This window comes from Lichenostomus cassidix, chromosome 3 (assembly GCF_008360975.1).
Source record: "Lichenostomus cassidix isolate B80296 chromosome 3, HeHo_3.0, whole genome shotgun sequence".
NCBI lineage: Eukaryota > Metazoa > Chordata > Aves > Passeriformes > Meliphagidae > Lichenostomus > Lichenostomus cassidix.
The window spans coordinates 55,006,109-55,021,510 of record NC_139483.1 but is presented as its reverse complement, the minus strand read 5'-3'; the positions used below and the strand labels follow the sequence as shown (position 1 = coordinate 55,021,510).

Genomic DNA, 15,402 nt, shown 5'->3' with positions numbered 1-15,402 from the left:
GTGTATCAATTTTTGCTGTCTAAGCCACAAAGAGACTTCACAGATTACTGATTGTAGAAATGCTCCTCAAACGTGCAATCAGATCAGACCCTGCTAGCCAAGCAGGCAGACACTTAACTCCTAGGAACACTTTCATCTGCCCAGCAGCATGCTGGAGAGTGATGCTGCCAGGGAAACAGTCTCACTGGGTGAAAATACCAGAGCTGTTTCCACAGCCACAAAATTTTAGAATGCATGGTTTCTCTTACAGCTAATCATCTCTAGGAGTTAAAGCTGAACTGCCCTTTTTCAGTCTTTCAGATTGATATAATGATATAACTTTCTATAATTTTAGTCCACTTCTAATGCATGTTTTCTTTATTTTGAATTACATTTCTCCATGCCCATCAAGGCAGGTATATTTTCACATGTGTTATCATTCAATCTAGAAAAAGGACTTAAATATGTGTTAATAACTGCCTCTATTTCTGTCTGACTTGTGTCCTTAGAAGTTTAAAGATTTCATTTGTTTGCAAATGTGATGCATTCATCACTGAGGCATGTAGAGTACCAGATACTTTTACTGGGAGATTAACTATAGAATGGACTAATACTAGAGACAAAAGTGAGTAAATCCAGTGCCTGGGATTGATGTATGTTGTACTTGGAGACTCCATATATCCTAGTACCCTGGTGATGCCCTTTGCATGTATACCTTTGTGCTTTCCAGCAAATTACTTGCATGCAGTTCCTTGCCATGGGCAGTAATTACAGGACACTCAAAGATGATGTTCTGTGTTGCTGTTATTTCTCCAGCTGCTGGAAGTTGCTGCCCATTGTCTTTGCACTGCTGGTGCATTGTAGCAACATGTAGAATGAGATCCAATTATCTCCCCTAGTAGTCTTTTGCAACTCATTGCTGAGGCACTGCCTTTGTCTTGCTGCCCAAATACAGTAGGAAGTGTTGCTATTCTTTGTGTACCAGTGCAGCTTGAAATAAAACACAAGCTGTAGTCAGGCTATAGTGTTGTGTGCACTGGTATGTGTTAACTGGCAGTATAGAAAGCAAGCAAATTTGCACTTCAGGCCCTTTAGGGTTATGAAAAATATCAATCTGTGATGAATTTGATTGTTTATTTTTACCTGATCCCAGGTAACTGCTGGTGCCCCTTTGAAGAAAGAATACACAGAAGAGGTAAGAGGAACTGTTATAAAACTTAAGAGAAGTTTGTGTTTAAAGGAACAAGATAATATGGTATACAGAGAATCAGAACTTCTCCTTGCTCTGGCTGGCAGCCTCAGGTTTGACACTAGCACACTCTAATGCTGACATTCACTGAACATCTCTAACAGGCATTGCCAACAAGTAAAACCACTTCATCTTCCCTCAGCCCATTTGTGTTATCCCTCTTCTGTGTAGTATGTGTGTGATTCCATGGTGGATTGTAATGAGGAAATGAAAGAACCGAAAAATAACCTTTCTTCAGTAATTTTTCCAGGACCACTAAGTTTTCAGAATGATCAACATACAGGCATTTATGGAATCACAAGAACAGAGTAGTTTAGACACTCCCTGAAATTAATGATAGCATAACCTGTTCATTAAACAACAAGTTCAATATGTTTATGCTTCACATTTGGGGTTGGATGTCACTCTTCAAACAAAGAGTGAATTCTGCTGGTTTGATTTCTTTGTCACTTCACTGTAGACAAATTCTGGTCTTCTGCTAGTGTGAGGCTAAGGATATTTGTTTTGTTACAATTAAGACAAGGCCTACAAAGTGTGAGGTAACAGAGTAAATAAGGAAATCCAGTAATGTGCTTTTATCTGGGTTATGTATATCTATACATGAACCATGCATCTGACACATCTGTATGTCAAACCCCACCCCACTACCCCAGTCTGTTTATAAACTTTACAAACAGCAGACTAACATCCCTTTCACAATCATGACAAGTCATCAGCTGCACCATCTTCCTGCGTTCCAGAAGAGAGCAATGGTTTCACGTACAAATTTTGGACACTGTTTAGTTACTTAAATATGATGCTTATTAATTGGAATGAGAATTAGTAAGTTCCAGAATACTATTGTCTGGAAGCATTTCACTTGCCTGCAACTGTCATGATCAGCACTGTTTATGTTCACTTTAATTTATGGAAAATTCTTTGGCTGGAGAACACTTTATGTATCTTACAATTTCCATTAATTTTTATTTAATTGCACAGAACCTCCAGCTGGTAGCTGATGGCTGCTGTAATCTACAGAAACAGATTCAAATTACTCAGCTCTTTGGAGTTCCTGTTGTGGTTGCTTTAAATGTCTTCAAGTAAGTCTGTTCTTTCATTACTCTTGTGAGTAAATACACAGTTCAAATTTCTCACTTGGTTTTTAAATTATTCAATTTGGCGTGAACAAAGAAACTATTAAAGAATTTCCTTTTTTCATCATGAATATAAAGATAATAAAGCCCTTAGCTTGTTCTTAAGGTTTTAAAACCAGCAATAAAAAAGTATATACGATTATGGAACTGATAATTTTCCATGTTAATTAGCTATTACAATTACAGAGTTTTCTTGAAACATGTAAATACAAATGCTATATATAAATGCATTATGTATATGGCACAATTTCTATATATACGTGCTTTACCACTGCTGATGGTAAATAAGGTGAAATTTATATGATTATAAAGGAGAACTAATTAAACAAAATAATGAGATGGGACTGTTTGGTTGGCAGAACTGACTCTCCAGCTGAGATTGATCTGGTGTGTAAGATTGCAAAGGAGTCTGGAGCATTTGATGCTGTACCCTGCAATCACTGGTCGGCTGGTGGTAGAGGAGCAGTAAAATTAGCTCAAGCTGTGGAAAAGGCAGCCAATCAGAAAAACAGTTTCAAATATCTCTACAACTTGGAGGTAAGATTTCTTCTCTTTCCTTTTCTTTTTTTTTTTTTTTTTAATGAATGTATTCTGCACCAGAGTTGGATTTAAAACACAAAGAACCTTGAGAACATTGAAACAGAGTTATCTAAAATACTTGGAAAGGAATTTGCCTTGGTTTTAAATCACAAAAGCTGGAGAGAGCAAGCAATCTGTGGCTTGTCTAACCAGAGAGACCTTCATGTTTAACATAAAAGCATGTATGCAGATGGAACACTCACCAATTATTTTGGGAGACTTCTCCAAAGATCTCACAGTCAGGGTATTTGTCCTGTCAGTGGGATAAAATGATATGTAGCTGCTGTCTCACAGTCACAGTATTGCACCAAGCTGTGGCTTCCTGAAACACTCCCTGTCTGTATGAGAAGGATGTAACAGGTAGCACATCCATGCTCATCCCACACATCTGCCCAGCCCAGCCAGGTGGACACAGAGAGGAAGCACTCACTGCCTTACCTGCACCCACTCAGGCAGCAGGGCTCTCAGGTGAGCACAAGGAGCACAGGAGAGCCAGTCCTGTTCCTTCTCTCCTGCTGATCACTTTGGAGTCTGCACACAATATATGGCTCACTGCATTGGTGCACACAGAATATGGGTCACTGCTGCTGCTGGCCTCAAGTGCTCAGTCGATTCACAAACATCCCCAGTGCCCCTGTCCTGCTCCAGCTGATGGCACCAGAGTCCACAAGCCCCTGAGGTTCACAGCTCACTACAGGAGCTGGGCACAGCCCTTTCCTCACACTCTCTAGTCCTCTTGCACACACATTTGGAGCAGGGAGCACACCCACACAAAAGGCAGTCAGAAATCAGATTTAATGAGACTAGAGAATGGACTGTGGTCCTCAAGCACAGAGCTCAGTTAGTCAGGTTACTGGCCAGACACCTTTACACACAACTGACCCCTTCTTTCTCTATTCTCTCATTTTCTTCCCACATTTGTTCCTTTTCAATCCACCTTGATTACTCCCTTTCCCCATCTTTGCTCCTTCCAGTAAATAATCTTTACACATTCCCACAATCCTCTTCCAAAGTCCCATTGTAAGGTTTATAGGGTGGCAAAATCTGCTTCTTCATACATCCCACAGAGTCCTGTGCTACTGTAGGCAACCACTTTCATTTACAAAGTTTTCTGATCAAAGAGTTTTCCCATTGACCCACCTTGGTGCATTTCACACCAAGGACAATGGTCTCATCTTCCCCTTGGATTGTCATAGGAAGCAGGCAATTCAGTGTGCTCTAATTTTCACTGATTAGGTTTTTCCACTGATTACATTACAAGGGTTCCTACACCTATCATTGTTCCTCTGATCTTTGCTGGGGCTTTGTGGCTAATTTGCTTAGCCCTTAGATAACTTAACAAAGGATAGTGTGGTCCAAGTTTCAATCCTGTGTCTGCCAGAGTTAGTGACTCTTTTTCCATGTCTTGGAGACTGGTATTGCATTTATTTGTCTGCAAGGTAATGTTGTGAGCTTTCGAGAGGAGCTTTGACCCCTAGAAGCACTGGAGTTGCTGGGGTACCACTGTGCTGGCAGAACATTTGGAGGGTTCATATTGCCAAGAAGGTTACACAAATGATTTCTCAGGACCTTCCTGGCTATCCAGATGTGGGTGGGTTCAAATCTGGACAGCCAAACAGACTTCTCCAAGGAAGCCCTTGTCAAGTTTCAGATCCTGTGCCCCAGCTGACCGTGCTACTTAAGTTTCTTTAGAAAATGTTCAAATGCTATTTTTTTACAACAGAACCTCAGCTTCATTCTTTTAAATGGCTGGAAGTTCCTGTTTTGATTCTTCTCTCCAGAAAAAAAGTTCAGCCTGAGGTAGATATGCCCTACTGTCATCTTTCATTCTCTCTTTGCCTTGATTTGCACCCTGTATCTGATGCACCAATTTTATTTTTCCTTTCCACCTCCCCCACTGTTTTACAATATGTCAGTAATCCAGCCAACCCCTATCAATATTAACCACTGCCCTGACAGAAAATATGGAAATATGTTGGGAATATTAGTGCTGCAGCATCTATCCAAAGCATTTTGCTCATACAACAGTTTTACACCTGAAAAATGGACCATGTGTATGCCTTTCTAAGTCTGTCTCCACTGAGATGCTCTGAAAACTGAACCTATTGTCTTATGGCGCTTGCATAATAAAATGGGGGAAAAATTCTTTGAGGAATATGTATGATAGTGTTCTCCACTGGACACTTCTTTTACAGGGAGAGTACATTAGTGTTTGACAAGGCCCATATTTAAGCTCTGATGTTACTATACACTGTGTAGCTTACAACCTTGTGGTACGAATGAGTAAAAAGGATTGGTAGGGGTGGACTCTGCCTCTGAAGAAAATCAGATTGATTTCTACTTTAATGTCTTTCCCAGACACATTGTTTCGTGCTGTGTTGCACAAGCTGCATGATCTTAAGCACAAAGGGAATGAATCACATCTTTACATCAACTTAATATCCCTTCACTTCACACAAGTATTATAAGCCTCAAAAATATGTTGAAGATATAAAAACATATAAAAATTTTTAAATACTGTAAAAAAAGTACATTCAGGCCAACAGAAACAGTAAAGTGTAAAGTTCAGGCTTCTGTTTCATCCTTACTGTGCAAAGGATGGGGATTAAAGCAGTTGGAAGTAGGAGAGTGAAAGAGCAATGCTGTCACTTTTACAGTATGTAGGTCAATTGGTTACTAGGCTCAGAGAGAAGTGAAGGAAAGCCACTGCTCCCAAATAAGCCTGCCCTGATTTTTTTTGATTGCTTTGTTTTGTTTGTTTGTTATTGTTGTTGTAGTAACTTTGAGGTGTGCTTTCTGCTGTTCAAAAGAGTAAAATTTAGAAATTTAAGGAAGATAAGAAGCAGTAAAATGGGATTCAGACAGATTATTTCCCCCATCATTGTGTTTAAAGGCGATGTACGTGAAAGGACATGGTTCCATCCCTCATCTGATTGTCAGATTTGTCCAGTTACTTGAATAATAGTAAGTCCTGGTTGCCTCAAGTTTCACACGATTTGCTGTGGTTAGTTTTTTTCTGTTTTCTTTCCCTTTTAGACCACCAAAGAGGGGAAATACTCTGCATAAATAAAACTACTGCCATTTCATTCATACTCTGTCTGTCTAAATGAGATTGCTCTGCTCTTCCCTTTACTCCATGTCTCCATCCTCCATCCTTTGATGTCTATACACCTTGTTTTCCTGTCTGGAAAACTTCATCACAATTTGCTTCCAAAACTGATTATAATTAGAAAAATTTCCAACAGCACAGACCACTGTAGCTGTAACAGGTTCCTTTGATATTTTGTTCTTTTGTTAGAAAGCATCACTCAGGCTATTTAAAAAAAAAAAAAAAAGCTTCAAACCCTTATATGTAAAACTGTTTTATATCCTTTTTTCTAGTTAGAACAAACTTTGCAGTAAACTATATTATTAGTGTGCAGTCAGACATCTAATTAGAGGATAGTCCAGCTCAAGTGGGCTCTTCTTTGTTTCATTTTTTTCCAAATGCATTCATCTCTGCAGTGCTTTAGTAATTTCCAAATATATCTCTGAAAACAAAAGCTTCCTTGAGGGATGTTTACAAACGTATACAGTGGGAGAAGAACAAGAAAGTATTTTCTAGATCTGTCAAATACTGGTAAAAAGTTGAGTATCAGCTGGTTTTTTTTTCTGAAGTATGTTTATACATTTATGCCATTTTGTCCAGTGATACCCAAGCATGTGCTGAATGAGCAATTTTAGACACTGGACACAACATAGTTGTGTCAGTTCAGGACTTAAGCACTGCTTCTGTTCAGTATCACAGCAAGCTAGTCTAATTAGAAGACTCTGCTAATTTTATTCCTTGAAGCATCTCATTTGATCTCTTTAAACTTCCTTGGGTGTCATTCCATGACACACTGTTCTATAGTCCCACTTTTGGATAGCTTTTTGGGTTCTCTTTATTTATTTCTCTAAGCAGGGAAACTTTTTTTTTATCCCGGTAGCTGATGTTTGTAGTTTGTGTTTTATTTTAGTATTGATTATAGCAAGGGATTATTTGACATTTGGTGAGATAAGATGAAAATACTTTTGGGGAGTTGGAATGAGAACAGAATAGCTTGTATATGTTTTTGGGAGTGCATATGTGTGGCAGTCATTTCATGGATCAAATACATGATGTGACCTTTGACAAGGAAATACTGCACCATTGCCCCTGCAAAAGTGTAAGAAAAGGACATAAATTGATAGAGTGTACCATGAAATGCTTACAGTATTAGGAATTACACAGGGCAGGTTCAGGAGCAAGGATGAGTTTTCATATCATAGACTTCAGAGTTTATAATGCCAATAACTTAAAATATTATTGGCAGTAATTGAAGTAAATACTACGGTATTGTGTGGTTTATTATGGATTTTTGCCCCCTCTGCATAATAATCTCTCTTGAGTTACTATTGAGTTGGTTTATTGCAGAGTGTTTCTCTTCAGTGTTGAAGGATGGGTTTGTTTAAAAGGCCTCCTGAACTCTTTCTGAAATCATCTGTGGCAGTTTATTTTAATATATATTCTTGCTACATATGGAAAATATCAAAATATCAATCCTCTTATCACTGCTGACTTCCCTTCTGGGTTCAGTTTTCCTGAAGTATGGGTCTTTAAGTTGCAGCAGAAAGCTATTACTCAAAATAAAGTTGACTGAACCATTAAAAGTAAGTTTAGATAACTTGGGGGAGGAAAGGAGAAGATGGAAATGTGCGGATTCCATTCCCAATTTTCTCTAGCTTCAGTGCCTGCTCTTGATCACAAGAAGGGAGAAAGCTGTATTGCTCACTATGGAATGCCTGTTGAGTAACCTGCCTTCACTATCCTGGTCTCCTCCCTTCTGCTGTGGTCAGCTCTCCCTTGACTTTGAGCAGTGCTGCTCAGCCTGGGACAGGAAGCATAGGTCTGAAAGAAGGCAGGAATTAGGTGTTTAGGAGATATATTGCCCCTTCCTGCAGGCAGCTGGAGTGGAGTGGGCACTCAGGAGATAGAAGAGAGGAGAAGGGCAGGCATTTGGCATGGGGCAGGATCAGTGTATCTGGCTGGTCAGAGAGTTAGCATTGTCCCCTTAAAAGAATGACATGGTAACCTGACAAATATTATTGAAAAGCCTCAAGTCACCTGATTTATGCTGCACTGGAAAACTAAATTAAAGACTGTAAAGGTCACAAATGGGAGGGAAGAGAAGGGGTTGTTCCAGTCTTCCAAGTTTGTCAGATGACACCTTTTTTTTGACTGCGCTATGCTTTTAGGTAATACCATGACAAATTAAAATATTTCCAAGTTATACAGTGAAAGTTGATTGCACAAATATTTTGGCAGAGTGCAGTGCATTGCCTGGCCAGACTGCAGAACAAAGGCAAGCTTTCTCAGCTTGGGACCATCCACTGGGAGTTAGGTTGAGTAGCAGCACTTCTCAGGGAGGCATTCAAGCAGTTAGCAGCCTCAGCACTGGTATTTTTCTTCCCCTGCTGGGAGCATAATAATAATTTGGGCAAAACTGAAGCATCTGAGTACAGAGTTTTGTCTGCCCCTGGCTCTGTTGTGCTGTGGCAGTGTGGTGTGGGCTGTCACTTATCTCATTTCTTCCAGTCTTCGCTTCAGCTGTCACAGACAATGGGGTCACTCAAAGAGGTCTCAGAGTAGCATCAAAACAGAGAAAACTCTGCCAGCAGTGGTTCTCTGTGCATTATTTTCTCTTCCATCCTCTGGCCATGGTCTCCAAAAGCAAGAATGAGCTGTGAGTAGTAAAGGAGGAAGAGCCCCACCAGTGGAGGAGAAGGCTCCTTGGCACAGGTACTGGGAGAGGAGGAGAAGCTCGAAGAGGAAGGCACAGTTAGGAAGGGCTCATGGGGCCTGGGTTTGAGGAATGACCCAGAGCAGAGTGTTCCTCATCATTAGTAAACTTCCCATCTTTTCAATCCCAGTGACTGAATGGGAGGTGTGGGGGGGTGCCAAGGTATTTTCTGTTCCCTCCACTACCATGGAGTCGCTAAGGCATGAAAGCCATCCATCGTGTGTCTGCAGTCACACCCACCCAGCATACCTCTGCTCATTTGCCCAGGAAGCAAATAGCTTCTGTGTTGTGCTCTGTGCAGCATGGAGTTCAGCCATGTGTGGACCTAATGGAAAGTCCTTAAGTACTACTGGGGTGGGAATCAATAAAATTATGTATGCTCCTTACTGAAACTTTCCTAATAATTGATGGTGATCATTTCTCATCTTGAAATTCAGGCTGTGCTGCCCTGCAGCGTATGCTAGTCTTTAAACTATTTCCCCCTCCCCTCTACTGCTAGTAAGACAGCAGTGAATCTAATCTAGCAGTGAAGCCACATTAAAGAGGAATTCCATAGGGCTGTACCACCCACTCCTCCCACTCCCATCAAAGAGATTTCTGTGGAGTCTGGACACTTCTTTCACTGAATTGGGTGTTCTAGCATCGGAAGCTATCTTTCTGCCACTCCATCTCTTTGTTTGTGGATGTAGGCTTTTGACGGCGCTGTACTTTTATGTTTGTTTTCATTATTTCCCTATTCTTTGCATGAAGCAATTTCTTAGGCACAGCTGGGGTTTCAAAGTTGGGGAAATGGAAAATAAATCTCTAAGGCCACAGGCTTAGGTGTTGATTCACAAACTGTTTAACTTGACTGAAAATGCTTTTCCACAAATTAAAAAACAAACTCTTGTCCTGTGCCAGCAAAGGAAAAGGAGTGCTAAAGACTTGGAAATCCTTTTGTCAGACACAGATCTTCTGGAACCAGAATATACAGATACTTTAATAAATGTGTTTTTATTTTATCCAAGGGAAAAGCTAGAAGTAGGAGTTTGAATGTGCAGAGTCAGCTATTGTTTTAGCACTGCACTCTGTCACCCCACACAGCACCTTCAGCCATACTCCCATCATGTTTTCATTTGGCAGCCTTCCCAAGAAGAGGAATGAGTGATGTCTGCATACTGTTTCACTTAGCCAACCAGTGATTCTTCTTTATTGCTTTCAGTGAATGTGTAACTTTTAAAAAAAAGTGCCACTGCCTTGAATTTTGAATTATGTTATGAAGTTCTGCTAAAACACAAACAGCTTAGTAACAGTAAACCCAGAGTTTGTCACCTTATAATTAAACTGGTGATGTCATAATCAAAAAGAGGCATTGAGACTAAAGTGAATGTTTAAAGCACTTGAAGTATTAAATGTGTGAGTTACAAGTGAACAGTGCTTTTGTATATTTTCTGGTTATATGAATGTTTTTTCAAAAGAATCTTAGTTTTGTTGGAGAATAAAGTAATTTTAAGTATTTATGTTGTATAACTGTGAAGAGATCCTTTCAGGCAGTGCTGCAGTGATGAGCATTCACTTATGGTACTCCATTTAGTAAAGATAACACCAGTGCTTCTCTTAATAGTGTGGCTTAGCTACAACCTAGTGGAATGTAGTATGACTAGGGACTTGTTGCTATTGTCTCTGGCTTTGCAGAGATGTTTTCTGTTGGACTGTTGGTGAGGAAGTCAGGGAGGATGTTTAAATGTAGAAGAAATTAAGGAGGAAGCGAACAGGGCTTGTCTTCAGCAGTCTCAGGAATTGGCTGTGGGGAGCTAAAAAGATTAACTCCTTTATTCAATAGGTAAAGAGCCTAAAAATTCATGTGTCCAAATTAGGATGCAAAAGATGGAAATCTTGAGCATAGTCTCAAACCAGATCCCTGGTAATTTGCATGCTTTGGTTTGCTTAGTACTGACTTTTGGCAGCAAGACTGATTTCAGACATCCTGGCTAAAGTGTGTATCCCTGCCCCAACTCTCTTTTTCTGCTAGTATATTTCAATGCTCAGATTTGAACAGTTTGAGCAATTCTTCCTGATCTGCACTGGCTTTGCCTTTATGATAAGCTGGATGTGTGAGCTGATATGGGTTGTAATAGGGTTTTTTTTCCCTGGGATATGTTTTAGCCTGGATCACTTTCTCTGGTATGTGCAGCTGCACAAACAGTGGTGCTGCCTCAGTTGCACTGGCACAAGCATGAGTGTGAGCAGTAGAGGAAATGAAGATGAAAAGAGGGTCTGTTGTAGCTGGTCTGCTGTCCATGGAAATCCTTATCAGGCCCTATGTGAAAAAATTATAATCTGAAGTCAGCGGTTAGAACTGAAGGAAGAGATGAAGAGCAAAGGAAATGTGAGAAAAGGTTAGCAGAAATTAAGCACTATTAAATTATGTTTTGGTGAAAACCTTGCTGTTGACAGTAGGGAAAAAAGATGATTTTGTAATAAATGGCACCACTTTGCGCTAATAGCATGTCTTGCAAGTGAGATGGACTGGAAGTGGCAGTCTGGCTGGATGATAACACTGATATGACTTCATCTTAGATAATCAATACAGTCTTGGGAATGACAGGCTCTCATCTCTATCAGTGTTGATTTCATGGTTTAATCGTTCTCTGTCAAGTAATGAAATGTACAGCTGCACAGATACTGTTTTTGCAAAAGCAGTTTGTGCTTTAGCACTTGTTACGCTTTAGCAAAGGAGATAATCCTGTTTATGGTGTTGGTGCTTGGCAGCCTCAGCAAGCACGTGTGTTTGTGCTTGCCTCAGAAGCAGCATATGGCTTTGGTAGCTCTAAATGAGTGAGATTTCAGAAGTGCACATTCTCTCTGGCAGGACTGGCAAGATTGGTTGTTTCTGAGAGAAACCTACTGAATTGTCAGCAGATATTTGTACTCTGTGGCCCTGTAGCACCTTCTCATATTCAATGGAAGTTTGCATTGAATATTTTATGTTGCCATCTTCTCAGGAAGCTAACATCAAATTTGGAATGAATTCTCTGATGCTGCCATAATTCCTTCAGCATTAGTACTAATGTATAGTTGCATATCTGTAAAAGTCAGGTTTTATCTAAATCCATACTGTTTATCGTCTGTCACCTCTTCTTCACCTAAATATATTTAGCTGTGCAACAGTGACAGCTTTCCATAAGGGAAGTGAGAAGAGGAATAGTATGTATTGTTGATCCTAAATCATTTATGCTTTTGATACTCTGAACATTTAATAACTTCCCTTCTCACCCTAGCAGTCCAGGTGGCAGAGGTGCTGTGGAATCAACTTGCTGTAGATAGAGGTGCATCAACACCATTCAGATGAGACTTTTCACCCACTCTTCCTTAAGACTGTTCTACTGATGGCCTGCAAACAGTTGCATCAGTGCAGCTAAGGGTGCTGCATGGGAGTTTGCAAGTGGGGATTGACAATTGATTCAGGAATTTCCTAGGCCTCTGTAGAAAAATCTCAGACATAAAAAAGAGTGAGAGATGTTGTCCTGCTTCTGGCCAGGACAGGGTTAATTTTTGCAGTAGTTGGAAGGGGGCATGGCCAGGAGGTTATTCTATACCATGTCATTGTCATTGCCCAGGGCAGGGGAAAAGGAGATTCCTGGGAGAAGGCATTCCTGGAGAGTCTTAATGGGGGCACTGAACTGGAGAGTACCATTCCCAAACCACAACAGATGTGAAATTATTCTCTTTTTTTTTTTTAATTATCTGAGATATGTGGTTTCTGCTGGCAGACATTTGACCAAAGTATATACGGCACAAATACGTATTTTACATGATTTTTTTTCCAAATAGGTCTAGTATCAGCTGGAGCAAAAATCCAGCTTAAAACCCCTCAATGATTTAGTTACTTACGTAATATGACTCTTCTTTTTCAGCACACTTCTGCATGTGAATTAGCATTCTTGCTACATACAGTGGATGTCTTTGCCCATCAGTGAGAGTATTTTGATAGTGAAGTGCTGAATAATCAACAGTTTTGTTGAAACCCTAAAGCTAAACATGCCTTTAAAGATCAGATAAGAAAGAGTAAGAATTACTCCTACAAATATCTTTTAAATTACTCCTACAAATATCATACACATCCAGGCTTCTGCTGTGTAAAATGTCTCTTGAATTAGTAGAAATTCTTTTCTGTTAAATACCATTATGTAACTTTTAAGCAAAATGAATTTTTATTTCTCATATAAAACACTAAGTGTTTTTAGTTTGGAAAATATTTCTTTAAATTAAAGTGAAGTTTCCCAGCATTACTACTTGATAACTGAAACACAGGAAACATTTTAGCTTAAAATGCCCCGTTACAGTGAGATTCTAAATAGATAATGTCTTAAAAGTCCCACTAAATACTAGGAAACAGGTGGATCCTTAGCATGATGTAGTGTACTCCTTTCCCTACTCCTGAAATTCAGGAAGGAAGCATATCTGAGAGTGTGCATGTGCATGGGCTGTGTTAATGTCTGTAGCACATCTGTGCCTTCCTGCTGGTTTCTGTCTGAATTTGGCTCAGCCAGGACTTGTCTTGCCAGCATTGAGATTAAATAGGCTCAAACTCTCCTCTGACATCATAACATATTGCCTTACCTGTTGGTATGCACATGGCTGGCAAAAACATGTGACAGGCTCAGGAAACCAATTTTTTTGAGATTCATGCTCCCACAACTCCTTCCCCACGGGTGATTCTTCAAAGGTTACATTTGCAAAACTTGAGGTGTGGTCACTGACCCAAAAAGTATCTGAAATTCTGGTTAAAAAAAAAAAAAACAAACCAAACAAATCAACAAACCAGGAAAAATCCCCAAGCCATAAATCCGTAGGGATACAGTTTGGCTGTCCAGCTCAGACTCACTCATGTAAGGCAGTGCACATATCCTGGGAGAAGCAGAATGCCACCACTGTCATTAAAGCATTCTCCTCTGATGTTAGCCAGAGCCCTGCTGGGTTTCTTTTGGAAAATACAGCTATGGTCATTGGAAGGGGGCTGAAGGCGCAGTAATTATACTGCTGTCAAATTAGTTTGAAATGTTTTGACACAAATGCAAGTTGAATCTAAATGTCCATCTCCATCTCAATGAATTTACTGAGGGTTAAGCAGAAAGCTGTTAGTTTTGATGTTGGCCTGCTGACAACAGGGAATGGAATTCCTTTTGCCTTTCCATTTGCCATTGCTGTTAGTCCTTGACTGCAAGCAAACAGCACCCAAAAGGCAAATTAACAGACATGTTTTGCATTTCTTCCACTGTGTTGAAAACTGCCATGGATATGAAAGTATTTAATAATCACCCTGAGACAAATTTCATCTCATGATGGCTGTCCATGACACTAAGTATTCCTTTCAGCTTACTGCTGCCAGGAATTGTATCCAGGATATTTGCAGTATGCTATCTCCGTCCTGATTAGATTTTTTTGCACTGCTTGGATTCCTGTAAGAAGCCTGATGTTGGCAATGTGACGTTATTCCACCCAATTAAGGTGCAATAATTGTATAGTGAGCATGTTCAGAAAGTGTCTTGTGAAGCTTCTTTAAACCTGTCTTTGAAATTTCATATCTATGGGGGGATTTTATCAGAGCCTTAGTAACTTTTAACTGCCTTACATTTAAGGTACTTGGAAGTCTGGTGAGATTCTTTTCTTGTGATTCCTCTGTTACTGGAGCTCTTTATTAATGTAAACTTTATTTTTTTCTAGAATTCAATCATAAATACAGAAAAGGTTGTCTGACTCAAACCCTTCAACATCATCTTTGCAGAAAAAAATCTACATCCAGACAGGCATTGCAAAAGTGTGATTAACTGTGGAACTTCCTATAAATGCACCAGACAGAGTTTGTTATTCACAAATTAATTTCTTGCTTTTGTTAGAATAAAATGAAATACTTCTATTTTGTGTTCTGGCGCTTTCTGTGTTGCTTGAGATTACCAAATCTTCTTCCCCAAATAGTATCTCTAGATTTTGTTTAGCACTTCTTCCACATGGGCTGTTAATTAAATATGCTACAAATTACTGATGAGATGTTCCCTGTAAAATTGCACACATCTCTGGCCATCTATAGTCAGCACTGAATTAGCTGAACTGGTGGTAAGATCCCTCCTCCATCATCCTGTTCCTACTGAAAGAAGTCAGAGAACAGCTTGTTTAGGCTGGAGGTGTCACAATTGCTGTCTCCTGGCTCATTAAAAACTATAGGAAAGAGAAAGAGGAAGTAGGAAAGAGTTCTTTACTCTAAATACACAAAAATGATGGCACAAAAACTAAATGCCTGATCTGACCGCAAAAAACTGTTTCCTGAAAATCTGTTGAGGGATTTCTAACAGACTGAATGTGAGAGTCTGCATCTGCCTTCAAACAGAAGCTGTGAAGGCAGAACATGTTCAGTTTGAGCTGAATAACATGATGTGAATACTCCTGGAGACTGGGATTGAACTTAATGACTTGAGATTTCAAAGTGAATCCTAGAATGTTTTCATATTCTTTTTTCTTTTTTTTAAAGTGTCCAAACTGCTTTACCATATCAAAGCCACAATTAAAAATATGCATGTTAGGAAGGATAGGAGGTGAGAATAATAATAAATAATAAAAGAAAATCACAATCAAAGGAGCACTTATGGGTCAGGAATTTTCTGCTACAATTCCTTGCTTCTCA

At 39.7% G+C, this 15,402-nt stretch overlaps 1 protein-coding gene across 1 annotated transcript in view; it reads left to right on the top strand.

Moving 5' to 3' along the window:
• Positions 1–15,402, top strand: part of MTHFD1L (methylenetetrahydrofolate dehydrogenase (NADP+ dependent) 1 like) — a 141,538-nt gene that overhangs the window by 78,357 nt on the left and 47,779 nt on the right. Inside the window, exons 22-24 of the mRNA XM_085055848.1 lie at positions 1,133–1,174; positions 2,207–2,307; positions 2,721–2,898. Coding sequence (XP_084911974.1) covers positions 1,133–1,174; positions 2,207–2,307; positions 2,721–2,898 — 321 coding nt within the window. The remainder of the gene's footprint in view (positions 1–1,132; positions 1,175–2,206; positions 2,308–2,720; positions 2,899–15,402) is intronic.